At 38.7% G+C, this 26,903-nt stretch overlaps 1 protein-coding gene across 1 annotated transcript; it reads left to right on the forward strand.

Annotated features, from left to right (window-relative positions):
- Nucleotides 1–68: 68 nt before the first annotated feature.
- TANK (TRAF family member associated NFKB activator) lies at nucleotides 69–22,918 on the forward strand (the record flags this gene model as incomplete). Its single annotated transcript, XM_080622025.1, has 8 exons — nucleotides 69–140; nucleotides 2,474–2,582; nucleotides 3,430–3,542; nucleotides 11,829–12,008; nucleotides 12,873–12,949; nucleotides 15,107–15,225; nucleotides 17,112–17,695; nucleotides 22,072–22,918. The coding sequence occupies 8 exons, from the start codon at nucleotides 69–71 to the stop codon at nucleotides 22,237–22,239; spliced, it is 1,422 nt and encodes a 473-aa protein (XP_080478151.1). The 3' UTR covers nucleotides 22,240–22,918.
- Between the last annotated feature and the right edge of the window lie 3,985 nt (nucleotides 22,919–26,903).

The raw sequence follows: 26,903 nt of genomic DNA on the forward strand, positions 1-26,903 counted from the left end.
AGCATAATGCAGAGCTGTCATTTTTGGGCTTTGTCATACTCATTTGATCATGTGTATTCTGCTCAGCAATGGAACCTCTGCTGCAGGAAGGCTCGAACGTTTTTAATGCTGCAGGACTTTCTGATACTTCCATAGAACTGGTAGGTTGGGCTTTTGTTCAGGGGCAGATGAGCCATACTGAGTGTCAAGTTATGGAAGCAGTAGTAAAACTGGGAGCAGGAAAATGTCTACTAGAGAATATTCTGATATTTGGGCACAATCTTGCTATCCCCTTGCATGGCAAAATAAACTAGCCAAGGCACTGCAGAACAATTATAAAATCAGTCCTGTGTGCAGTCAGCCAGTGTGCAGTCTATCTCTGTTCGTAGTCTCTTGGAGCAATGCTGGTGCAAATCTGTAGCATTTTCTGTACTTAACAAGTGCAAGTAGCATGCCAATATGTTTTGTGCTGAAATTGCAACTAACTTAATCAAAGGCAACATATTTTAGAATGTTTGGGAATCTTTTAAACTCTGTCTGTTATGATGAATTATTATTTAAAGGAAAGCCAGCCAAATTAATACACCTGGATCATCTAACAGTACATGAAAGAAACTTCTGCACAAGAAGTACAATGTCAGAAAGCCATTCTAAGGTCTACAGAAAAAAACTGGAGATGTATGTGAGATAAACAGTGTTAAGTGAAATGCTTGCACGATCTTTCTTTCTCTGCATTTTCTCTGGTTCAGAAATCAAGAACTAAAGCCTTTCATAAAGTATTACTACAAGTTCAAATCTTTGTCCTAATCAAACTTTCAGTAGCTGGATTTCATAACTTCAAAAGAGAACAAAATATTTTTTCAAGCATTGATTCTATGATTAGTTGGGCTTTTTTTTTTTTTGTGTTGCTTTTCAGGTTTTTTATCCAAAGCCCTGGTTTTTGAATGACCTTTGTACAGTGCTTTACTCTAGTAACTTCCTCTGTTCATTGTGTGGCCTTCACACACTGTTGGATTGTCCGCAATTCTGTTGTTAACAGTTTACTACTTAAGTTACCAATAGGCCACTTGTTTTGCCAGTCTCTAGAGCTGGGAGCCATGTCAAGCACACAGAAGCCAGAGTCATTTCGGCCAGATGGTGTTTGATACAGATGGATGGTTGGTTGTCATGCAGATCTTCTAGTTGGTAACTTGTTGCTGCCATCTGACTCAAGGAATAATTTGTGCACACTGGCTGTCAAAAGCATCTTCTCTTCTATCTGTTTTAGCTGTCATGTCTGTGCTCTGTACAGAAGTGTTGACAAGACATTGCTGTTGTACATTTTCAATTTGCTTCTCAGTGATTTTTCTGCTTCATGAGGTCTCTTATAGCTGCTGGAGTGTACTGCTCTTTGATCACTTTTTTTTCTCTTTTTTTTTTTAATAAAATCTCACAGCACAGCTCCTACCTGGCCTTCTAAAATACAGTTTGCTTGTAGATTATTTTTTTTTTTCCTTCCTGCTTTACAGACAAACACATTGGGCAGTAAGGGGCTGTGGAATTTAAATGTGACTGAGATTTGAGAATTAGACAGTAGTATGGATAAACTATGAATAGACATGAAAATAATGCCAAGTCTTGTCCCAGGTCATGACCTGTTCAGTAATAGACATATTCTTAATTTCAGGAAAATTCAGTGAATTCCTGTAAGTTTTCTTCCTGGGACTTCACAAGTTTTCTTGCTTGTTTTTAGCAGTACTATAACTGCAACATTAGCCATGTGCTAATGAAATAATAGGTTTTGAATACTAGTATCTTCCTGCCACCTGACTATTTGTTCAATTAACTGGCTGTCTAACAGTATTTATACACTTCAGTGGAATGTGAGCAGTCTTACTGGGCTCTGTGTGGCCTGTTTATAGCATGAGATGCAGTATAGCTAGATGAAGAATGGGCTGCTTGCTTGCTTCCCCCCCCACCCCCCCATTTTCTGGGTTAGACAAACAAGTTACTACATTCAAAGGAACAGGCAAAACTCTGTTCCTAGGCAGTTACAGTTATTTACAAAATATTTGTTGCATGGAATAAGCAAGACTGTTTTCTATTTAAAATTATCTTTTTGAAAGCCTACTTTTATATAATTTATTTGTTAGAAGATATGGGGGAAGAAAATCACATATTTCTGTAGATTAACTGACCAGCATTCTGAAGAATATTAAAATTCTAATTTTAAACCTGATGTATTCTGTAGCTATGTGAAGAATCCTGACATAAAAGTTACCCTATCCTTTACAACTGCCACAGTTGAAGCAGTTACTGAAATCAGGATTTATTTCCTATAATAACTTTTCTAATAAGTGTAGTCTGAAAAATATGGACTCATCAAAGGTGACTGTAGTTGCGCTTTCACACAATTACAATTATCTTCAAAAATCATAGCTGCTTTTTATATGCCAAATAGGAGACCCCTAGTCAAAACAGAATAAGATTAATGCTAATTAAATTATATTTGCAGACAGAAAACTACATGCAGCAAATACGTGAACAGCAGGAAAAGATAGAGCTTCAAAACAACGTTATTGCAAAACTGAAATCACAGTTAGCTGCTCTGAATGCTAATAGAGGTATGTACTCCAGTTTGCACATTATTTCTTTTTATGCTGTGTTGCATTGATGAGTAGTTCTGACTTTGTTGCTTCAGTTTTTATGATATACATCTCTCAAAGAAGTATCGTACTTTTCTGTGAACATGAGAGTTAACACAAATGTGCAGTTTCAAAATCTATTTATAAAATGCAACACTTCTGAGGTCTCTCTTTATCCTCTTCAAGGAATTGTGAGATTTTCTTTAGAGGTAGAACCTGCTTACACTGAAGACAATAAAAGTTAAGAAAATATGGGTTCAAATTGTTCACTAGAATTAGAACCAAATTTGTTACTTATTCTACAATTATCTGTTACTAAGTTTAGCTCAGGTTATTCTAGATGTGAGTGCTGTGGTTATATGTTTTTTCTGTTTGATAAGTCTTGTGATGCTAATCTTATTGGATAGCCAAGCTTTACAAGCAGGTAATTCTCTTTCAAATCAAATAGTCATTGATGGATAATTTTCCACTATTTGACTGTATTACACAAATAAGAGAAAAGAGTCAAAGTAACCATGTGTTAATCTGCCATGCTCATTAAATATTTATTCACACTAGCCTAACACTCATGGTTTTCATAAATACTAGCAAAGTGGTTGGCTTTTATTTTCAAACACATATATACATTCTTTATTGCTGGTTTAATCTTGCATTGTCTATGAGCACAGAATTGGATTTCTCTTGCTTGTTTGATATGAAAGCTTGCTCAAAGAAAACGGAGAACGATATAAGCCTAGCCTCCTCTAATTTTGCTTAGTTAGAAGCTGGCTTCGGAAAAATGAAGTGTCAATCAGCTCAATCAGCTGCTTTTTTTTCTTTTTTTAAGGTGATGTAAACCCCTACATTCCAATGCATGAAGACGTTGAAGCCTTCAACTTGCCTTTAAGCCAGCTCTCTGAAAAGCTGAACGCAGCAAAGCAAAGAGAAAAACTCTTGAAGGTATGGTTGCCTGGAGTATGTTTAACATAAGATCACATTTGTGCTGTGATTATACTATGAGAACCTAAGGAGAGAAGTGAGATTTTTACTTTGAACTGCACTTTTTCTAGTACAAGATCCTCACCTGAAGTGCATGAGTGTTGTGCCACTTCGGTCTCCTTAGGTGAACTAAGCATCTATGTTTGATCTTTCCCAGTGCAATCACTGCTTGGCCATCAAGCTCCCTAGAATAGTTTTGATCATAAAGTAGGGACTTACTTGCTCGTTTATTTCTTAACCTGCCAAAACCAATGGTCAAGGCCGGGCCTTCTCTTTCTCTCACAAGAGCTCTTCATATTGCAACCAGTCTGTGTGTTTTTGCAAGGAATGGAGAATCTGCACTCAAAAAGTGGTGGAGTGAAAAACGAAGTAGCCATTGCTCTGGAGATGCTAATGATTTGTGTGGGGTTTTTTTAAATAGCCAGTTTTAGTACAATTTCTCTTCTGCTCCTCTTCACTGAACTAAGATTGTCACTACAGCCTGTTGAAAGTAACAGGCATGAGAGTAAAGCAGTAGGGCAGAATAGATGGGAAATGCCTTGAATGGATTTTGCATATTGAAAAAAGACAGGGACAGAGATGCACTAAGTTGCATTGTTCTTATCCTAGGTCATCCTACTGTGTTAAGAACTGTCTTGTAACACAAATGCTCTGATGTTTTAATATGAATCTGCATAATAGAGACCCTGTAAGAGTCATAAATAGACCCTTATAGGAAATAAGGCATTGGATTTAAAAATAATTCATTTCAGGATTTGTTTCCTAAACCCAAGCTATAAACAAACTAATTGTGCCAAATTCATAGAAATGATTTTTTTTTATCAGAAATATTAATTTAAAAGTAATTTCATTGGATTGCTGATGCTTGCTTAGTTGTCTTGAAGGAATCTCATTTGAGACTAAGACTCTGCAAACATGTTAAACATAATGTTACCAAAGATTTATATGCACTCCTTTTTATAAAAAAATTAAATTAGTTTTTATATCATTTTTCTACACTAGAATCTGTAATCACAAGATATAATTTATTTCCTAGTCTCTGCATTTATTTGGAATACAACACAGCTGAAGGGTTAATTCTTTGATGAATCACCTTTGCATAGTTTCGTATTTCTGTGTCTTTAGTTGGGTAAAAATTATGTCTTAAAATTGCGCATGCAGACCTGACTAAGTCTGGTATTTCATACTCTTGTTTCTGAATGCTTGCCCAAGAACAATAGTTTTAAGTAACTTAGTTATATAATGAATAGGAGAAAAGAAGCTGTATTATCTGCTCTTCTTGTGGGAAAACACTCAGAAATTATATGATCTATACACAAGATTAAAGCAATGCATGAGAATCTGGAATCATTATTTCAAGGGCTTTTTCATAATGGAATGTAGGTTATTTGTTTTTATCTGCATTTCTTTGTGTAGTCAGTTACTGCAGTTACCTCTTAGCAACAGGTAGTTCGTCTGGATTTTGCTTCATCTGTACCATGAACAGAAATATTTCTGATGCAGAATCAACTATACAGTCTGTCTGCATTTAAACCCACAGTTTATAACATAGTGCTATAAAAATAAGGTCTTTTCAGAGGGGATCAGTAGAGATCTAAACCCATGCAAAGTCAGGTTGGCCTAGCCTACTCTATGTTCTTGTTACTCAGAATGTAGTAGCTCTCTTACTTGTAAGTGTTGAGAGCATGGAGCTTGAAGGGAAAATACGTTTGACTGGACCAAGGCTGGCTTCTTGCAGAGGCATGTGGATATCTTTGCAACATCCTTCTGATATAAGGAGGATCCTAAAGCTTGGTGTTGTGCCTAGTAAGCTTCTGCTAACCTGGTAAGAGCGATACCAAGATGTCCAGACAGCACAGCAGAGGTACACACACTGTTAGCTCTGGCTGTGTCTTGGCCATGCCATTCGTGAGCTGGCTGTGGAGATACACAACCCAAGTCCTTGTGTTACTGAATAAAGTCAGGGGAGGAGAACCATATAACCCATGTTGAAGATGGTGGAAAAATAATTGCATTGTTATAAATGCTTTATATGCATTTATGGTAGCTGCCAACTTTTTGCGCTTTTTAAATGTACAATTTTTGACATACGATGGATAAAAAGGTAAACTGCATGGAATAAATGTATGGAACAACCTGGGGAAAATGAACAAGTAGCAAATCACCAGGACCACGTCAAGATAACCTGAGAGTTCCCATTTCTCTGTCTCTCTGAATAAATGAAGTAAAAGTAAAATTACAAAAAAAAAAAAAACAGCTTCTTCACAGGCTAGTTAGTCAACAAGTGGAACTTGCTGCTTCAAGGGAAAATTGGGCAACTTCATGGAAGAGAAATCTGTTGAGTTAATAAATACATAGAAACTATTCCTAAGAAGGTCTGGAATTTGTTAAAGGCTGTGCCATCAATACTTCCTGTTTCCTCATACTCTTTCCCCAGACATACTTTGATACCTGTTAGTCCAGAAATCCATCATCCTCTCACTGACACAGTATAGTTGTCTTGTATCTAATTCAACTGACACAGTATAGTTGTCTTGTATCTAATTCAATAAAGTATTGGCCATTTTCAGCTATTGAAATTTGGAAGCTCTTTTGAAAGCCTGTATTCTTCTAATAACATTCTATCCACATTCTGTCCTAAAATAAATTATGTCTATAGCTTGTCCTCTACTGCATTAACTGCTTTATTCTGCTTCTCCACCAAAAATTTCAGACTTAAAAAAATTATAGTTCCAGATAATAAATTATGATTACAGTCTTTAAGTTAAAATGTTGCTGTTTCTTCATGTTCTTCCTTGAAACTCAGAGTCTCTCCCATGGCTGGAGGTGCCTGGGTTTATCAGTACCTTTCAAAACTGTCTTTTGCTGAGTTTAATGGGATTTCTCAGTGGACTGTCCTCCAGTGAAGTTAACAGAAATTCTGGATTTAATGTAATAGGGGCATGGTTACAGCTTAGATTTTAGAAGTGTAAAATGAGGGAAGGGTCAGCTTTTCTGTTCTCTAGTAGGCGGCTGTAGTTGTGTATTTTACCTGCTGTTGTCAAACTCTGTTGCCAGTGTGTTATAAAATGTTTGAGGGGGGGGAGGGGTTGAAGTTTGGGGTTTTTTTAAACATTCATGTTCACTGAAATAGGTGAGTGAACCAGATTGGCTTGGTGGTCAGTACCAAACTATAGACAAGATTATCAGATTTTTTTCAGTCACCTGCTTGAGGAGACCAGAGAGACCTAAACTGCTGTCTGGTTTTGAGTACAGCCTGGCCAAACTTTACTAAGTAAGTAGAATATAGATCCGGTTACTGTTTCGGACCCGAAGCTACACAGCAAACAGAAAACCTTAGCAAGATTAGACAATGTAAAGTAAAACTTCTTCTGCATGCTATTTTTAGTACAAAATCAGACATCAGAATCCTTGTAAACTCCATAAAACATGAAACTAAAGTCAGTACTTATAACAAGAAAACGTGTTCATGTAGAACTAATTAGACCCCGCTACCCAGTATAAGAAATTCTGGTATTGATATCTTTTTTCTTTACTGCTTCATCTGTTTAATACCAATATAAGAGTTTGTGGTTGAACTGTTAAAAGCTACAGTTAATATTCCTTGAGACTACTTGCAGTACATCAGTTGAATAATATTCTTCCTTGAAGCTATCTGACAATTTGTTTATTGTGGGAAGCCGTTGAAACACTAAAAATAAAAGGACCTGCCTTTGCAGCCGTACACTCTGGGGACTGACTGGCTGTGGAGAAGCTCTGTTGGAAAGGAGCTGGGGTCTTGTTAGACACCAAGCTGAACAAGAGCCAGCAGTGTGTCCTGGCAGAAAAGAAGAGCAACAGCTTCCTGGACTGTGTTAATGGAAGCACAGGTAGCACACCCAGGGAAGTGAATATCTCCCTCTATTCAGCATTCATTGGGCTGCATCTAGAATGTTACATCTATGGGACCTCCATGTACAGGGAAGACATTGATAAACTAGAGTGAATTCAGCAGAAGCGCTACTGAGATAGTTGGGAGCTTGAGTACATACCCCATGAGAAGAAGATGCAGAAACTGGACTTGTCCAACCTGGAGCAGATAAGGCTTCAAGGGAAGCTAATAGTGTTCTAATAACTGTGCTGAGGTTAACAGGCAGATGGAGCCAGGGTCTTAACTATGGTGCATGGCAAAAGGATGAGAGACAATGGGCAGTTGAAACATGAAGGGTTCAGACTTGACCTATGTGAAAACTTTTCACCATGAGGACAGCCAGGCATTGGAAAGAGTTGACCGTAGAGGTTGTGTAGTTTCTATCCTTAGAGAATTCAAGGCCAAACTGAGTAACCTGATCATTGTAACTGCCCCTGCTTTGATTAGGAGCTAGAGAACCCTTGAAGTCCTTTACAGCTTGAATTCTCCTCTGATGCTATAAAGCCTTTCCCAAAGAAAAAATATAGTTCTATCCATAATATAGATTTAACCTCTTAGCTGGCTGCTAATACCAGCATGTTTAAAAAATCCATTGTATGATCAAGTACTTAACTGAGCAGGTATAGTGTGTGTGATATACTTAATTGGTATGGCATTAGCTTTATAAACTTCAGCCAGTTCATAAGTCTTACCACATTGTTGCAAATATCCAAACTCAGTCAGTACTAGAAACTGTTAAGATCATCAAGCTACAAAGGGCTGTATTACTGAAAGATCCTAAAAAGTGCAGTCACTTCTCCACTGTTTCTCCTGGTGATGTATCCTGACAGTGCATGAGAATGATGATTTACGTCAGTTAGGTACTGATACATCTTCATTACAACATGTTGCATGGCTCTTCTCAAATTGATTCTTGTCCCCACTTCCTGCAAGATAATGTAGGAGAAAGGAAAGAGAACTACTGTCCATTACTGCAGTCTGTCCAGTTATCTGACAGCTTTTAGAAGCTCACATGTTACTTGGAGCTGTAATAGTCACAAATAGATAAATTATGTGTGTACAGACCAGTGCAGGCTCGGTGAGTTATTTTATTGTCTTTAAGGCAGAGTTGTTCTTCAAGGGCAAGTGTCATCTTTGACAGAAGCTTTTTCTTAGGTGTTTGGATTTCCAGCAAATCATTTTCAAAGGAGAAACTGCCTTCCATTGGCTTTTTAAATGGGAAATTGAATTTGACCATCGAATGGCCAGACATAGATATAAGGAAGAAATTCTTTACAATTAAGTGGTGAAACACTGGCACAAGTTTCCCAGAGGGGTAGTAGATGCTCCTTCCCCTGAAGCATTCGAGATCAGGTTGGATGGGGCTCTCGAGCAACCTGATCTAGTTGAAGATGTCCCTGCTCATTGCAGGGAGAGGTTGGACTAGATGACTTGAAAGTCCCTTCCAACATAAATTGTTCTTTGATTCTAATGTTTGGGAACCCTGTGACCTAATAACACCTTGGGGTCTGTGAACTCACACTGTATCACTGCCCATTCCTGGAGTGGCAAAAAGCAGTTCCCCATACTGTAATGTAGTCTTTAAAGAACATGGAAAAGGTATACTTATAAAACTATGTTCAGCCTTGCTATAATTTTCTTCAGATCTTTTGTGCATGTCTCCATCTTCTCTTAACACAAATTGTATTTTTTTCCCACAGCACTAGATATGATTGTCTGTTCTCATGGATCAGATACTTCTTAACTTGCTTTCAACTTTCTGTGCCTCATAGTACTGTGATTCTTCATAGTGTTCTTGTTGTGCCATTTCAGAAATCTAGCTGCTTTAGCATCAGTTACAGATGATGACATATGACAACTGTGTGCAGTTCTGGTGTCCTCAACAAAAGAAGGACATGGAGCTATTGGAGCAAGTCCAGAAGAGGTCCACGAAGGATGATCAGAGGGCTGGAACACGTCCCATACCAAGACAGGCCGAGAAAGCTGGGGCTGTTCAGCCTGGAGAAGAGAAGGCTCCATGAAGACTTCATAGCAGCCTTCCAGTATCTGAAGGGGGACTATAACGATGGTGGAGAAGGACTCTTCATTAGGGACTGTAGTGATAGGACAAGGCATAATGGGTTCAAACTTAAACAGGGGAAGTTCAGGTTAGATATAAGGAAGAAGTTCTTTACTGTGAGGATGGTGAGGCACTGGAACAGGTTGCCCAGAGAAGTAGTAAATGCTCCACCTCTGGCAGTGTTCAAGGCCAGGTTGGACAGAGCCTTGGGCGACGTGGTCTAGGGTGAGGCATTCCTGCCCATGGCAGGAGGGTTAGAACTAGATGATCTTAAGGTTCTTTTCAACCTAAACCATTCTATGATTCTAGGATTGTTTAGCCTAGAATCTTTAGTCGTCTATGCTTGTTTTTATCCAGAACTACATGTAAAGAAAAAAAAAAACCAAAACTTTCTCCTTTTTTTCTCCTTTGCTATTTGATTTTTCTTTTTTAAGAGCTTTCTTGGATTCTTACCTACTATGATGTGTACAGATTCTACACTACAAGAACGTAGAAAGCGTTTCATGATCTATATGTATATTCCATACACCACCTGCTAAAAGTGCAAACCATGGAAAAAGGGTTAGGATTAAGGAGTTGCTGGGATACAAACGTCCCATTTTTAGACACTTTTGAACCTACTGAGCAGACGAGATTTAATATAGACCCTTGAGATACCATCCAAGTCCGGAGCTGCTTTGAAGCTCTTACTATAGGTTTACTATTCAAAGTCACAATTGAGACTGAAGAAAAAAACCAATGCCTTCAAAGCTCGTTTTCTGTAGGGTTGGGTTTTTTTTTCCATCCAGCTAGTATAACTTTTTGAGGCTAAACTGTTGTGTCAGCTGCATATACACACATTCATGCTTAACCACCCAGTGTCTCTGTAGAGCAGCTCTGGACACATCCCTACATGGCTGTCATTGTCTAGAAGAGTAGCCCTTACCTATCTAATTGCCAAATGCACAACCTCACCCAGTTTGGATCCCATTTGTAAATAAAGCAAGTCCTCCTGAAAAAGCACTTAATTTGCTTTCCTTTTTACCTTGCCCTACTGGCCTAGAGAGTTTATCACTGCTTTTTATTTATATTAGTTCTTGCAGAGTTAACCCCTGGGCTTACTTCTCTTTCAGAGACAGACATTGGGCTTCAGGCCACATTTTATAACATTTGATACAATTCAAGATGTGTACTTCTATAGATTTCATAAACTGACAACTATAAGGTTTTCATAGCTACAGTTTTTTATCATAAGTTGTTTCTTGAAAATTATCCAAGGACTATCTTTGTTCATATTAAAAAAAAAAATATTCTTCATTCCACCAAAAAGCCCACATACGTAAAAGTTCCATTAATTATATGGATAGTTAAAGTGGGGCCAGCCATTGCTTTTTATTTCACTTTACACTGCAGCCCTACTTTGAGTACTGTGTGCTGTTTTGGGCACCTCAGTGTAAGATAAAGACATCAGACTATTAGAGCATGTCCAGAGGAGGGTGACCAAGATGCAGAAAGGGCTCAAGGGCAACAGTTAATGGAGAGCAGCTGAGGTCACTTGGTTTGTTCAGTTTGGAGAAGGGGAAGTGCTCATCTCCTCTCTCTGACCAGCAATTGAACACAGGAAGTGGAATGAAGCTGCCTCAGGGGAAGTTCAGTTCAGGCTGGACATTAGGAAAAGATTCTTCACCAGAGGGTGGTCTGTCACTGGAACAGGCTTCCCAGGGAAGTGGTCATGGCACCAAGCCTGTCAGAGTTGAGGGAGCATCTGGATGATGCTCTTGTTTACATGGTTTAGTGTTAGGTGGTCCTGCAAGGAGCAGAGACTTTAACTCAGTGACCCTTCTGGGTCACTTCAAACTTGAGATATTCTGTGGTTCTATGATTCTATTATTGGGTCTGCTCAAAAGTAAGCAGAATATAACCTTCCTCAAAATTGTTTAAGATTGAAATTAATTAGATGCTATTTTATATATTGTACACACAATATATTGTACATAAAATGTTAATATAAATGGTACGGTAAGTAGACCAAGAGAGTGTCTTTATTTCTTATGAACACTAATATGACTTTCAGAAATTCAGAACATACAATTCTTTTGAGTAATTATCTATGATGAGTTTCCACTATGTGTAGTGGTAGAAGGTCTTTACTATCAGTTTAAAATTATTAATGTCATAAGTAAGACTGACACTTATGTTGCAAAAGCTTAATTTAGCTTATTCCAGGCTGCTGCATAGTGATATTCCACAAGACTCAGTTCTATTAATTGTACTGGTGTTTCTAAAATTGTTTTTTTAGGAACAGTTAGAAATTGAGAGCATGAAATTGAAGCAACTTGAAGACAAAAATAATCAAAAGGAAAGGAAGCTGATATCTATTATTTCCAGCCAAGAAGATACAATAAGAAGTCTGAAAAGCAAATTGAAAGAATTAATTGAAGCACAAAAGGATATACGGATGCCAGCAGATAAAAGGGAGGTAAGATGCAAAACCATGTAGAGATAAAATGAAAAAAAAAAACCCAACCATTTTTAAATTATTCCTTCTTTCAAACATGTTTATACTAATTATGATAAGAAATCATTTTAAATTTAAGCATCATATAATTACTTGGAAATCATTAAAGTATATAAAGCATATAGGGAACACCAAACCATTAAATACATATTGGCTGCTTTGTGTGTTAATTGTTTCATGTTATGTCATCAAAATTTAGTATTTGTGAAAACTCCAGATTAGCATTTCTGTTTTATAATTTTCCATTGGAAGTTTTCACCCAGATTGAGTTGTTTTTTTCATTTTTATGCCACTCTATTTTTGGTTACAGAATATCTTCCAGAGTGCTATTCTGTCCTTGTGGGATAACTAGATGTAAAACTGTGTAATACTAGAATGAACCACAAGGTGGTAGTCAAAGTTAATAACTTATTTAAAAAACAGCTAGCACTCTTGTCATACTGGCTTGTGATGTGTTCATTGAAGATTTCAGTGAATATATTGATTTTTCAGAGCTAAAATAGCTGGATACCTCACTAACAAGCTTATACACAATACATAATCTTAACTTATATGTGACTGAAATGGAATTACAGTCAAGCAATATTCGTAGAATCAGTTTCCTTTCAGGGGAATATGAGCAGAGGAATGCCACACTGAGTTGCTGAGTTAAACTAAAAATAGGAATTTCACAGAAACAGTGAAAAACTGCTTTTGTAATTCTGTGAAAGTTTTGAGAGCTTTCAGGACCAGGTGAGTGATCCCATGATATTTTTATTCAGATCAGGGTGAAGAGCAAAATTAATATGCTTACCTCTGATCAATATTTTCATATTTTACTTCAAGGCGAAAAGTAAGAAAGTTGTTCCAGATCAGCCTGAATTATCTCTAGGGATCTCTGGTGTTTCACCTGTGTCTGAAAGGTAAATGCTTTTGTAGCACTGTTTTTGAAATTTGCTTTTATTTGTCTTTTCTGCTATTAAATAACACCAGCTATTTCCCTGTTTTCTACACAGTACCTTAAAAAATGAATGGGGAGGTGGGGCGGGAGAGGAGTAGAGGTCAAAGAGCCAGTGTGGGAAGGTGTTAAAGCCAGCAACTATATGGAATCATAGCTGAGGCTTTGCAAGTATATAGGGATAAGTTGAGAGGAAGAAAAATAGCCACTTGGTTCAGCAGGAGGTTAAACTCTGGAAAACAGCAGTGGATGTTAATGCTGGGTTTTGGGTAAGCATTAACTCTATTCAGAACAGGAATGTACAACTGTAATGGATTAACTGATGGCAGCACAGCAGAGGAGCCTGCTGCGCCGCCAGGAGGAGATCTGATAGTCAGCATGAGCCATCCTAAGTGAGAGAGTTTGAAATCAGGTTTATCTGTAAGCTGAAGCCAGCCAGCCCTTGCTATGACCAAGGGACCAAAAGCAGTGTATTTCCTAAGCCAGTATTCCCTCTTCTGCCTCTGTTTTGGGAAAAGTATTGACCAAAGTCTAAAGTTTTCATTTTTCACAGGATAGGCATTAATACCACTTTTCACAATTTTGCTGAGGTCAAGTAGAAGATTCTTTAAGGTGCAGCTAGGAGAGTATTAAGGAAAAGTATCACCAATTCTTGCTGTCTTCTTATACTCTTGCCTAGACATCTGCTTTTGGCAGATGAACTACATGGATCTTTAGTCTGAGTCACTAATCCTTATGATAAGAGAGGAATAAGATTGTCATGTGATAAAGACTTTTTTGTCCTTAAAGACTTTTTGTCTTCATACTGATTTATATCTAAAAAGTAAAAAACCTTTACTTGTCTTCTGTCTCCCTGCTCTCCAGTAACTCCCTTACTTTACTGTTTGCTTGGAAAGAGGTATGTGACTGGTAAGATTACTGGTAATCTTACACTAGTAAGATTATTGTATCACAAAAGTCTAGCAAATTAAGATTGATTCATCTAATCATATGTATATTTTAAAGCTCTGATTAGGAACTTGTGACAAGAATCTTTTTTAATTCTTTATTTATCAAACACCTGAAAAAGGGTCAGAATGTAAGTGGTAACAGTAGCAACTTTAACTCCTTCTGTAGATTTGGGGGTTTTTTCAAATGAATTACAAATAGACATTTGTGTCTTCAGAAAGAGAAACACAACAGAAGTAGGAACACAGCCATGACACTCCTGATTGCTATATGATAAGCAATAAAGAGGAGAACAATTCACTGGATCAAAGAAAAATCCCTTTTGAGCTCTTCTGATACAAAGATGCAAAAGAGAACTCAAATCCAACTTCACTTTTTCATCCTTGAAGTTCCCTTTTATATCATCCATTATGTTGTGCTTAGAAATATAAATCACTCAACAAGTTTATCAGAATTTTGCAATGGAATTTTATGGATGCATCAATAACTGAATAACCTAGTGCCTTTAGGCAAATAAAACTCACACTAGCATGAAGAACTATTTTTCTATTCTCAGTGCAGATAACTAAATATGGGATGTCCATATGATACTCTGGAAAAGATAAAAAAAATCCCTCAAAATAAAAGGGAAAGTTATGTGATATTGCATAATAGAGAAGTAATGAGTTCACAAGTCCCTCTTCAAAATGTCAGGTAGACAGAGAAGGAAGAAGCAGTAATAAATGCTTGTGTATTCCTTCTCCTGCAAAGTCTGAAATGCACAGAAAAGAGCAGAAAACAATTAATGTTTGCAGAAGTATAAGCGGCTTATTTTCCCTATAATGAGATGGGAACAGTATCCTTGTGAAAGATAAGCTGTTCCACAAAATACCTGAGAGAACTGAAGGAAATGTAAAGGCTGGATTTTCTGGGAGGGGTGGTCCTTGCAGGGTCAGGCCCTAAGTTCAAATGTGTGTGTGTGTGATATGACTAAACAGGTCTTTGACAAGACTTTCTTTTCCCTTTTCTGCTTGCTTTTACTGAGGAGAACAAAAATACGTATACACATGTCGAGGAACAAGGTATCCAAGAAAAGTAGCTTACACTATTGTTTTTCTCTGGTTTGTGGGTGTGACTAGAGTAAAGGTCACAACAAGCTGGACTGGTTGACTGATTTACAATTTTGATCTTCCAGGGAGAATCTGGAGACTATTTTTCAGGACATGAAAGAAGAGTGGCATCGAATATGTATGCTAGCAAGAGAACAAACAGACCAACTGAGTAAATTTAAGATAAAGCCAGAACCTGAAACTGGTAATATCATACTTAAGCTCTTATTGTGATTCAACTGTTTGAAAGCTTTGCTTTATATTTGAAAATACTGTAAATTACACATACATAGAAGTACTTCCACTGTTTACCATCTGCCTTTTTCAAGTCTGTTCACATGGTGCTCAGTATTTCACCAAGAAAACGCACCGCCAGTTTTGGCATTCTATGACGAATGCTCCAAATCACATGCTATAAAAGACAGTCATCACATCAATGGCTCTTGTAATTGTTTTGTCCCTTGGAGTGAGAGGCAAGCACTTACTACATGTGATATTCCATCATACTGTGTGAATGACAGCACTTGCTTGCTTTTAATTTAGCTGTCAGTTCAAAAGATGTCTGTTAGGAATGTCTCTAGCCCCATGTCTGTTGGAGGAAAACTGCTGGACTGAGGAGAGCCAGAGGACTTATTTTCTAGACTTCCTTGTGCAGACTTTTGAATGCTGTTTTGTTATATGGGACAGGAGTTTAATCCAACACTTCCTGTAAACAAAAGAAAGGCTTGATTTTTATTGTAACTAGAAGAGATCCTGCATGTCGGGCTTTGCTAATGCTTACATTATATTAAATGTAAGCCGTTATTGGTATTCCTTACTAGCTAGCAAGATCAGATGCTTAAGTGATCTCAAGAAACACCTGCCAAACTTCCATGTTTGAAGCAAGAGATGCTGATTTCAGTACTTGCTTCTTATTTAGGTTATATAATTACTGAGGTTTTGATACATTAAGTGCTTATGTAGAGCTTGTGGCTTCAGATTGCTGTATCTGAACTGTATTGTTATATTCTGATTGTACAGTACTAAACTTTTATTTATTATTTAGGGGTGGGAATTTTGGGGGGTGAGTGCTTGGCAACTTATTTAAGAATGGATTTGTTTTCCTTAAATAACTGCCTTAACAGTGTGAAAAGCTATACATGATACAGATTCAATCTGCTTGATTTCTGTTGTTCTGTGGCCCACTTTACACAATATCTGAGTGATGTCAGAAGGCTGCTGTACAGTAAATATGTACTGAAGTTATTCTCTCACCTGATTAGGAGTAACCATGTATATTATTACCATTTTTCTTAATAAAGTGCTGAAAATCATAGAATCACAGAATGGTTTGGAACTCATCCAGTTCCAACCCCTGGCACAGACAGGGACACTCTCCACTAGACCAGGGTGCTCAAAGCCCCATCCAACCTGGCCTTGAACACTGCCAGGGATGGGGCAGCCACAGCTTCTCTGGGCAAGATGTTCCAGTGCCTCACCACCCTCACAGTCAAGAATTTCTTCCTTATATCTAATCTAAATCTACCGTTCTTTCAGTTTAAAGCCATTCCCCCTTGTCCTGTCACTACAAAATGGAGTTCTCAAAACAAAGGGAAAATTTGGTCCCAGTTCTGAATAGTTACTTAGTTTTAAGTGTTTACCAAATTTGGAAACCAGTGGGATTTTGGTACCTGAATACCTTCTCAAATTGTGCTTATGGTGCTTAGCATGTTCTTGGCACCATGTGAAATGGTTTTGGTTCCAGCTTCTATTTCTGCCAGAACACTTCAGTAAATATATGCAAGTATGTGTTAAAGAGTATGGGACAACATAATTTTCAATAAGGGGAAAATGTTTACAGTCATAAGTCAAACAGAAATATAATTATTAGAATAGAATTACTTCCTTTTATTTCTGTTCTGATAGTTTTGTGTCAGAGCTAATGTTTGTGAAAGAGAGCTATGCCTCAGGCTGATTTCAAAGAGAAAAACTAAAGGTTAGAAAGCCAGTAAGGACTATCAAAAACCTCTCAGGAAAAATACCCCAACACCACACCTTTAATAACTATACTTCAGTGGACTATTTAATTTTTTCTTCATTCTTTCTTTGCAGAAATACAGTTTTCCATGCCAATACAGTGTACTGATAAAACTGATGAACAAGCAGAAGAGCTTTTTAAGCCTCGGGTTATAAAGGATATAAATAGAGGTGCATCATGCATCACATCTATCACACCAAGAGGAGTGGGCCAAGATGAGGACAACTCCTCTATAGAATCACTTTCTAAATTTAATGTCAAGCTTCCACCTACAGACAATGACTCTGCTTTCTTGCAGAGCACTCAGGAAAAAACAGCAATTCCTTGTACTGGTATAGCTGAAAACAGGCTTCAAGATCATCATTTTAACCTGGAGCTTAGAGACCGTGCTGTTAACCTCAGTAAACTGGAACCTAACTCATTTGAAGCTCATGGAGTTGATCTCATGACCTCAGCTTTACAAAGTTTAACTACTGTTGACAAAACAAATCGCCCAGATTATGCAAACATGTCCATAGAAAATACCCATGACAAAACATGTTTAAAAACAACAGACACTGGTTTCACATTTGTACCTAAGCACAGAGACCAGGGTGTACCTGAAGTAATTTTTTCATCTTCAGAAGCTGCTGGGACAATCGTCAGAGGTCCTCATCAGGTATCTTTCTTATAAATACTGTACATTCCAAAAAACTGTAATGATTCGGTCAACCACTTTGCAAAGATCTTTGAGACAGGATTAATATATTCTGTGGGGTATCTCATCAGGTTTTTTTTAAGACATTCTCTCTTGTCAGTTTTTCTTCCTGATACTGTGGAATGTGCACAAGGGCACTTCTCCTGTGAAAGGGCAGGAATTTAAACAGATGTAGATACTGGATATGCTGGCACAAATTTCAGTTCATTTAGATATTAATCGCTTCTACATGTTTGAAAGCTGTCATTAATAGGAAATTGCCCCCTAGGTTGCTTTCTTTCTACCCTTGATCTCAGTTGAATAGGGCACGTAGTTGTTTTAACTGTTCTTAGTGTACAGCAGAGAATATGACAAATGGACAACTAAAAAGCTGAATAGTTAAATGCTTCATTGTGGGAAAATGATCTACTTTTTATCACTATGTGAGGTATAAACAGCACCTTGTTCCTCCCTTTAAGAAAACTCAACTCTTTCCTTCATACTTTAGAAGGAGGAAAGCTTATTTATTTTTTCAAATGAAGGGAAGTTCACTAAAATATTTTAGGTTTATGTATGTACTTCAGGCTTGAATTTCAGTTATAGCTACTTGAAGTCCATGGGAACTTCTGAAAGCAATGCTCAGTTGCTGTAATACAGAAAAGCATTTCAGCAGGTTCTGACAATCACATCTCTGAATACTTCGCTTCTTTTTTGTAATCCTTTCTCAAATGAAATTGCTGGCAAAATAATAATGGACCCTTGTAGACTGGGGTTTTTTTACATTTCTGTGGCTTTTCTCACACCTTGTGAGAGGAGAGGTTTTCAGGTATAAGCAAATAGTGATACTTAGAAATTCTGAGAGGATGGATTTGGCAGATTTTTACTATTTACATTAATGTAGTTTTGTGTTCTTTGCTCATGACAAGGCACATGCAGCAGAAGTGCTTTACCCCTTGATTTTGCCGCTGCATGACATGCAAAACTAGCATTTGGAAAGCTATTTGTAGGACATGATAGCTTTGATGTTTTCATCTCCTAAAACATAGTGCAGTTTAGATTTCTACTGCAAACCAGTTCTGGATGAAAACTTTAAAGCATGTAAAGTTTGCTATTCTTCATCATTGTATTTTAAACTATAAGCCTGATTTTTCAAAATGTACTTTAAATATTTATTTGTAATATGGGAGATCTCAATTCTATGCCAACTTATTAATCACAGATTTTATTGTGCTTTATTTTCCGTTGGGTCCTTAGTTAAAGTTGTGACTGAGTTAAACAAATCAAACTATTTATTTTATCACTGGTAGAATTCCTGTGGAGCTGTGAAGCATTCACTCCATTGCTTGTTACTATCCTCTTTTTATGTATTCCCTCTCCAGCTAATTCTTTTACTAGTTAGTCTGTGCATTCGTTTTTCAATAGATGGCACCCTGCATTGTGTATTACAGAAAGTGAAACAGCTGGTATGTGATTATAAATTGAGAGGGGAGTATGCAGCTTAAAAAGTAGAGAATTGTGGTCGAATAGCAATAAGCCTTGGGTTTGATGATGTATTTTTTTGAAGCAAAATGTATTAATGCTAACACTTGGAGAAGAGAAACCTAAGGGTGAACCATTTCAGTATTTGTAAGTCAGATCTACAATAGTACTGTAGCACATACAGGACATTGGTTAAAATATTATACCTTATCAAGAAGCTTGCTTGAAATGAGCCAGTACTACTTTAGAATTCATTAAATATATGTCTGCATATGTCAGTATTTTTAAACATCCCTTGCCTTTATTCAGCTGCCTTCTGAAGAGGCTTGCTTTTAAGTATTTTTCTGAGTGAATTGGATTCAGCTTTAGGTTTTTGACTGTTAATTGTGCTAAAGGTTTGATTCACAGATAATATATATGGAGATCAAAATAATAATGTTTTTCAAAAGTTACTTGCATACATGCCCTTTCAACTATATTAGTCTTAACAAAATTTATGCATAAACTTGTTCTTAGTGTTTTTACCATCTTTCTGAGGGGTAGTTACACTGCTTACTGCTTCTCTCATCCCTGCCACTGGTGAAGCTCCAATAGGGAAGAATTACATACCTGATTTTTTTTTTTAACTACTGTGGAAAAAAGTTTCAAGTATTTACTACATATGTTAACTTATAAAATGGAAAACCCCATAAATGAAATAGATTTGGCAACAGTAAGTTCTTGGAACTGCTCTCAGTTGCTATAATAAATTTAGCTCTTTCCTTCTATGTGGATACTAAATGTGAAAACTCAGTCCTGTTTTCTTAGGATGTAACTTTAAAAAAAAAAAAAAAAAAAACGTGACTGAAAAGAGCAGCAGATTAAAATAAACATGGATATTAGTGGACCTAGGATTTTACAGACTACATTTAACTGAGACTTGCATATAGATGCATATGTTTATCGGTATTCACAGTTTGAGGGGGTTGTTTCCACCAAAAATTGTTCTAAGAATGTTCATGATTTTTAAAGCAGATTTATAGTCTATTGATGTTAATCTGAATATTAATGTTTTTGAAATGGAACATCTGCTTAAAAATATCTCTCTTCTGAAAAGCATATTAAGTACACTCAAAGAAAGGAATAGAAGTTAAGTGCCTGCCTCAGTGGGTTGCTGTAAGAGTACCTCCCCTTGGTGTGCTTTCAAGATTAGAAATCTAACTTTGTCCTTTGTGGGGTTTTTACAATACTATTTTGTCTTCTTTCAAATTGTGCTTTACATCATAAGGTATTAGAAACAAGTAATTCTAAACACATTTCTGTAGGGATGTTTAAGTGTGTCAGTGTCTAGATAGATTTAGTATGCAATTTACACCAGCAACATACAATAAGTAGACTCTTTGAGCTGAAAAAAGTGGTGTGATTGCACTTAATTACTAATTAGTCAATTTAATTATATGGATTGCTGACCATAATGAAAGACAGTAAATCTGCTATTGCTATCTGATAAGCTAAACACTGTTTAAATAGGGAATGGGCAGGAAATTGACTTCAAGAAGTTTAGCTGGTTTAAAAAGAAGGTTTAACCATAATGGATGCCGGGTTAGTTGTACAGTAAGTTACCATGGGAGAAATAAACAATAGATTCTAACTACTTGGCTTGATGAAATTTGAATAAGAGCTAAAAAATAAAACTCTTGGGTAAGTATCAATAGCAAGAAATTCAAAACTTCTAAAGAAACTACTCTCTGAAGTATTCTTGTTTGCTTTGCCATGTGTGACTGAAGCAAGAGAGAAGAAAACTGAGCCAAAAAAACCTGTAGGGTGCTCTTCTCTTCTAGGTTCCATCCCCACATAGAGCTCAAACCAGCTTGGTTCCATTCTATTTTGCCATCACAGTAGTATGCATTTAGTTTTCATTTTACTCAAAACTTAATCATCCTGGCCATATAACATAACAATTTTATCTTGGTTTGCTAATACTAATGAAACTTAATTTTTAACTTTACTCTGAAAACTGATAAAAGCCTTTTTGATGCCTAGTTGGTATGATGCTAAATAATTAGTGCACACTGTGACTTAGAGTATGTATCATAGAATCATAGAATAGTTAGGGTTGGAAAGGACCTTAAGATCATCTAGTTCCAACCCCCCTCAGGTTGAAGTTCCTTGAACTCCAGTGTCAGGTAAACAGACTTGCTTGCTGACTTTAACTAGCTCAAGGACCGAGAGCAGTACAGCTGCTGGACCAAATTTAGTATAGTTTACAGAATTGCCTGAATGCATGGATAGATACCCAGGTGATCCCACTGAGTATGATGATGTTATGGCAGAAGGAATTCCTAAAGAGATTTTTAGACAATTTTTAGACAAATGTAACATATTTACACTAACAGGCAGTCAGAGCAAATAGGTAGCTGAGGCTGTGTGACAGTGCTCTAGTCATTTTGTAAGTAAACTGAAAACTAATTAGGTGTCAGTAAGAATAGAAATAAAATATGATTCATATTAACTCTTAAAAGAAACATTTTTTTCTAAGGTAAAAATGTGGGTTTTCATTTCTTTTAAATGGCTGTTATGCACTGTGACGTCTACAGTAAAATACTGAAATGCAAAGTTAAAAGCTTCAATATGTATCAGGCTGATACTACAGACTTTTGCTCATAGCAGTATTTGTCAACAATATATACCAAGGCATTTTAATTGTTTGCAAGGATAGTGTGTTTATAGAACTTAAAAAAAAAAAAAATCTAAGTCCTACCTTGCTTTTCTTAAATGAGAACTCTCTAGTTTATGTCTCTGGCCAGAGAGGTGTAAAGAACACCTATATAAATACAAACCACAGCATCATGTAGACCACATAGTAAACCACAGCAATAATCATTTTCTGTTTCTTTTAGCTCATTTGGCAGCCTGAAGACAATGATTTGCTGGCACAAGCTTATACAGACTCTGAACTGAATCAGTGTGGAATATGCGAATTCTGTCGAGAAGTTTTCCCACCATCTATGACATCTAAGGAAGATTTTCTTCGGCATCTGAATTCCCACTTTCAAGTACAGTCTTAATGTATGAGAATTCAATGGTTCACTGTTTTGCATACATTTTGACTTTTTTTTATTCAATAGATACGCTAAGAATTGAAGAATTAAGACTTCTTGCAACAAGAACTCATGACTAAAAACGGTGTGTCAGATAAGCAAGTTTTTAATTGTCCTTTGACAAGGTAACATGAAACTGTCAGTCACTTCAATACTGTAATTCACATTATGGCTTGTTATGCTTCAATATTGCCTTCAAGAGTGATGTTAAACACCTTTTTTTATTTTCTTTTTTCCTTCCTTTTTCCTTTTTCTTTTTTTTTTCCTTTTGAGTGTAGACTTGCAGAATTAATGCCTTAATCTGACTGGGGAAAGTGGTGTAATGCTAGGATGTTTTTTCTCACTATCCAGTGATGTGATTATGTTCTCCTTGAAATAAACAGGAAGAAAAGTAGACTCTCATTTTTCATTTCTCTTACAAAAATTTCAAATTTAACTTACAGTAGGGAAACTCTTAATTGAGATTCTTGTAAAATCATCGCAGTAACTGAATGCCAGGTATGTCAAAATTAGAGTAGGCTTGTTCATTAGTAATATAAATGAATGGTTGACTCTCCCAGATGTTTACTAGAGAGTCATTAAACACAGCAGGTAAATTACCCGTTTGCCAAAATGTATCAGTAGCAATTTTATGGATATCTGTTACATGTTATAAAAAAAATATATTATTTTGTGTACCTTTCTAGCATTAATAATTTGTGAAAATACTCCCATGGAAAAAGTTGTATTACTATGAGGGATAAAGTGAGAAAGGATTAAACTTTCCCTAAAACTAAGAATACCAAAGATTATTTACCTTTCCTTCTGGTCTGCTATGAAGGATTGCTGAAGTCTGTTACAGCCTAGAAAGAAAAACCTAATCACTGAAATCTCAGTGACTTAATTTTTAACTAGAATAAGCTTAGTGGCCTTCTCAATGCAATTTAAATTTGTGTTTAATTGAAACATTGTATTCTGATAGTTTGCACATTTTCTGGGTTTATTAGGATCAAATTAAAAACGGGGGGTACTAATTAATTTCATTTAATCATAGCAACTAGAAGCTTTTTGCATTTGAGCTGCATATAGGTTTTAGTCCTGATATTTGATAATTAGCATTAATATTTTCATAGCAGCGAAGCACAACAGTTTCTCTTTTTAAAGATTTGTTTGCAGGTGACACTTCCTGGAAAGAATTAACACCTGCACATTTTTAGAAATTGATTTTTCTAAAATTATTTCCTCTATTTTAAACATCTCATGTTTGTGCTGGCTGTCAGCAGAGTGTACTGTAATAAACAGCAGTGCTCAGTGCATGACTGCTTCATGACCTGGAGAAAGAGTTTTTTACTATTAACAGCTCTAATCCCCGGCGGTATCCAGCGCAGAGGAGGATACGTTCATCCCCGGGCTCGCTGTGCAGCGTGTGAAGTACCTCCCAGGCGAGCACTGCTGGGGGTGGTTCCTGGGAGAGACAGAAGTTCCAGGATTGGGAGGAGAGATAGGGATTCGCACATCTTCAACCAGCCCGACACAAAGCAGACTTGTCCTCTCAATCCTGAAATTCGAGCTCAGGAGCTCACGTTATTAAGAACTGAACAAACTGCGAGTCACCTTTAAAGAAAATAAAGTCATCTCTGTGTGTCTGTCGCCGTCGTGTCTCCCCTCCCCACCGTGCGCGGACGCTGTTCGGCTGGCGCGGAGGAAGCCCCGCGCGGGGCCGCGGGTCTTTGTTGCTGGAGGCAGCCAGAGCTCCGCGCCTCCCGCAGAGCCATGCCCCCCCCCCACTTCTGGGGCCGGGGGAAGGGGGCTGGACGACAAGACGACACAAACACAGTTGTCCAAAGCCTCGTCTCACGCAGAACCCATCCCTCTCACGCTATGAGTGCCCCTGCCTAGCGCGGCGTCTTAGGAAGCTGTTTAATTCTGCGTGCTTAAAACTATTGCTGCCTGAGGGTGTCCGGTTAGGCTCGCCCATCAGAAGACTGCGAGGGGCGCCACTCTCTTTAAAAAATAAATAAATAAATACCACGCTAAGCAGTTGTGAGCGACTTGAAGTGGGAGGTGAGTGCGGTCCCTGAGCGGGCCCCACTCATACAGCTTTCCTGGAGGAGGCTGCTGCTGTCAGCAGGGATATCTGCTTTATTACACTTACTAGGGGAGGTTCAGCGTTCCTCCCGCCGCTCCCCCTTCCGCACCAGCTCAACTCAGCAGAGGAGGTTGAATCCAAACGGGAAGTGGGATTTCATTAAAAGTAATAATACTAAATTATTACTAAATACTTGAGGGGAAGGACCGAACAGCAGACTTATGCCAAGGGGCACTGCCGAGTTCCTGCCTCTCCGGGCCAGCAGATTCCTTCCCGGGGCCGGCGGCCGCCGTTCGCGGGAGCTCTCGTTCCGACCCGAAGGGAAGGCAGAAGGAAGCAAGCCACCCCCTGGCTGCTCAGAGGCGGGCTGGGGCATTACGGCCCACTCAGCCTGGTGCAAGAGCTCGGTGCCAGCGGCCGGGGAGAACACATGTAGCTGCTCTGTTTCCCGGGCTAGCTCGACAGCTGCTCATAGCTCCAGTAATTAGACTGTCAGTGCTTGTTAGAGGAGAGGAAAACGCTCCTATGACAGATTCCACGAGTCCTCTGTTTTTTTAAGATCTCTCAGAAATCACCAGAGCATTAGCTGAGATTTCTTATTTCTCTGGAATCAGAAGGGAAGAAGTTCCCTCTGCCACCTCGCACTCCAATCAGAGCGCTCTTCTGACTCTCATGAAACACATGAATTTACTCTAAGAGGCTCAGAAGTTACCTGCCTTCCCTGTCTATCCGGGGGAAAAAAGGAGCTCCCTGGCCGTGTGAATTTACTTTTAAAATCCCCTCCTCGTATTTCTGAATTTAACTAAACAGATAACTCAGTAGATATGCAGTCTTTTCTCTATTAACTGAGCAGAGGAGTCTCTCTACGCACGATCCTTTCTCACCCGAGCTAACGTTAATTCAGAGGGTGCTCAGGAGAGGCTCTTCCCTCTCACGAACAAAAGCACTGGAGGATCAAGCCGAGAGGCTCCTACCCCCACCCACGGTTCACTCAGCAGATGAAACTCAGAGGAGGCGATTTCTTTCTCTCCCTACCGTACTTTCCCCTTTCCCCCGCAATCATACAAGGTTAACTCAACAGAGGAGTCTCAATCCAAATGGCAACTGGGATTGCATTTTAAAAAAAAAAAAAAAAAAAAAAAAAAAAAAAGGGAAGGGGGAGAAAAAAATCAGAAATAGGGAAAGAAAAGAGAAAAAGCAGCAGGCTGATTACGAGGTGTCAAAACTGCCAGGAGCAAGAAGGTGATAGCAATCAGGGGTGAGAAGAGTGCGCCATTCGTGCGGGGCAGCTAATTATCCGTCTCATTTGAGAAGAGCAGCATTCGAGGCAGCAGCGTTCGCCTGCTGAACGGTGACAGATTGGCGCGGAGGAGAGGGGAGGTGTTAAAACAATGGAGCCGGGCTTGCGAGCGCTGCTGCATGCTAATCAGCCCGGCCTCCTTCCTTCCTTCCTTCCTTCCCTCCCTCCCTCCCTCCCTGCTTTCCCTCCCTCCGCCTGCCTGCCGCGATCCCTCCTTCTCTGTGGCCGCATGGCAAGCCCCGCACAGCCAGGCCTCTCGCAGCAGCCAGCATCGCACCCGGGGTGGTGCTGGTACCCCGGGGAGTTGCGGCGGGGCGGCGAGAGGGGCGGGCAGCGCCGGGGGACCCGGCCGGCTTGTGGGTATCGCTGGTAGATTTTAGATCTATCCCTTGGTGCCCAGGCTTCCAAGAGCCCGTCAGTGTGCGCCCCGCAAGGGGAAGAGGCGAGAAGCCATTCCTACAAGTCCTGTGGGTCCTTTAGGCTGGCATCCTGGCTGCCTCTTCCCTGCAAGAGGACAGCCAGGACTGTAGCAGTGTTCCCTAGTAAAAGACAACCTCCGCCAAAACCCCAGATCAGGCCCGCAAAGGTGAGGGAAATGCAGAGCTGTGCCAATTAGTGATGGGCTCCGGGGGCTCCGTTGCTTAGCTCTGCACAGTCACTAGAGCCCGGAATGCTAAACAGGTTGTAAGCAAGTTGTATGGCCTCTCTTTCACCGCTGCCTTTTGCCTCTCGGATCACTTGACCTTGCGAGCCTGAATGACCGCATATACCCAATTTGACCTCCTGAGTTGATACGAAAAGGGCCGACTTCCTTCAGACCAGGAACAGCTATTCCCATTTGCAATCAGGGCGTCGGGGTCTGCAGAGAGAGGATAAATGCTTTGCGTGGGATCACTTTGGCTCTAGCTCTCCCAGAAAGTCCATGCTCTGCGGAACTCGCCGGGCAAACCCTCGTGCTGGAGCGTTGGCAGCCCAGCTACAGCGAGTGCTCCACTCTGCCAGGGAGAAGCAGAGGAATGAGCGTTGGAATGTTTACTCTCCAATATTTCTCAGTTTCCATTCCATCCTGCCCTGAAAGATTTCTGATTACTATACACTTCAAAATAGTATTTATTACAGATTTACATAATCTGTATGTTTTATGTTAAGGGAATAACACATTGATGCTGTACTACTGAAAGGAGTTAATCTAAACTATGTAGTGTCTGCTATAACAGAGCTACAACTAAAACAGCCTTGTTTCCTGGCACTGACAAGTAACAC

This window comes from Psittacula echo, assembly GCF_963264785.1.
Source record: "Psittacula echo genome assembly, chromosome: 6".
Lineage (NCBI taxonomy): Eukaryota > Metazoa > Chordata > Aves > Psittaciformes > Psittacidae > Psittacula > Psittacula echo.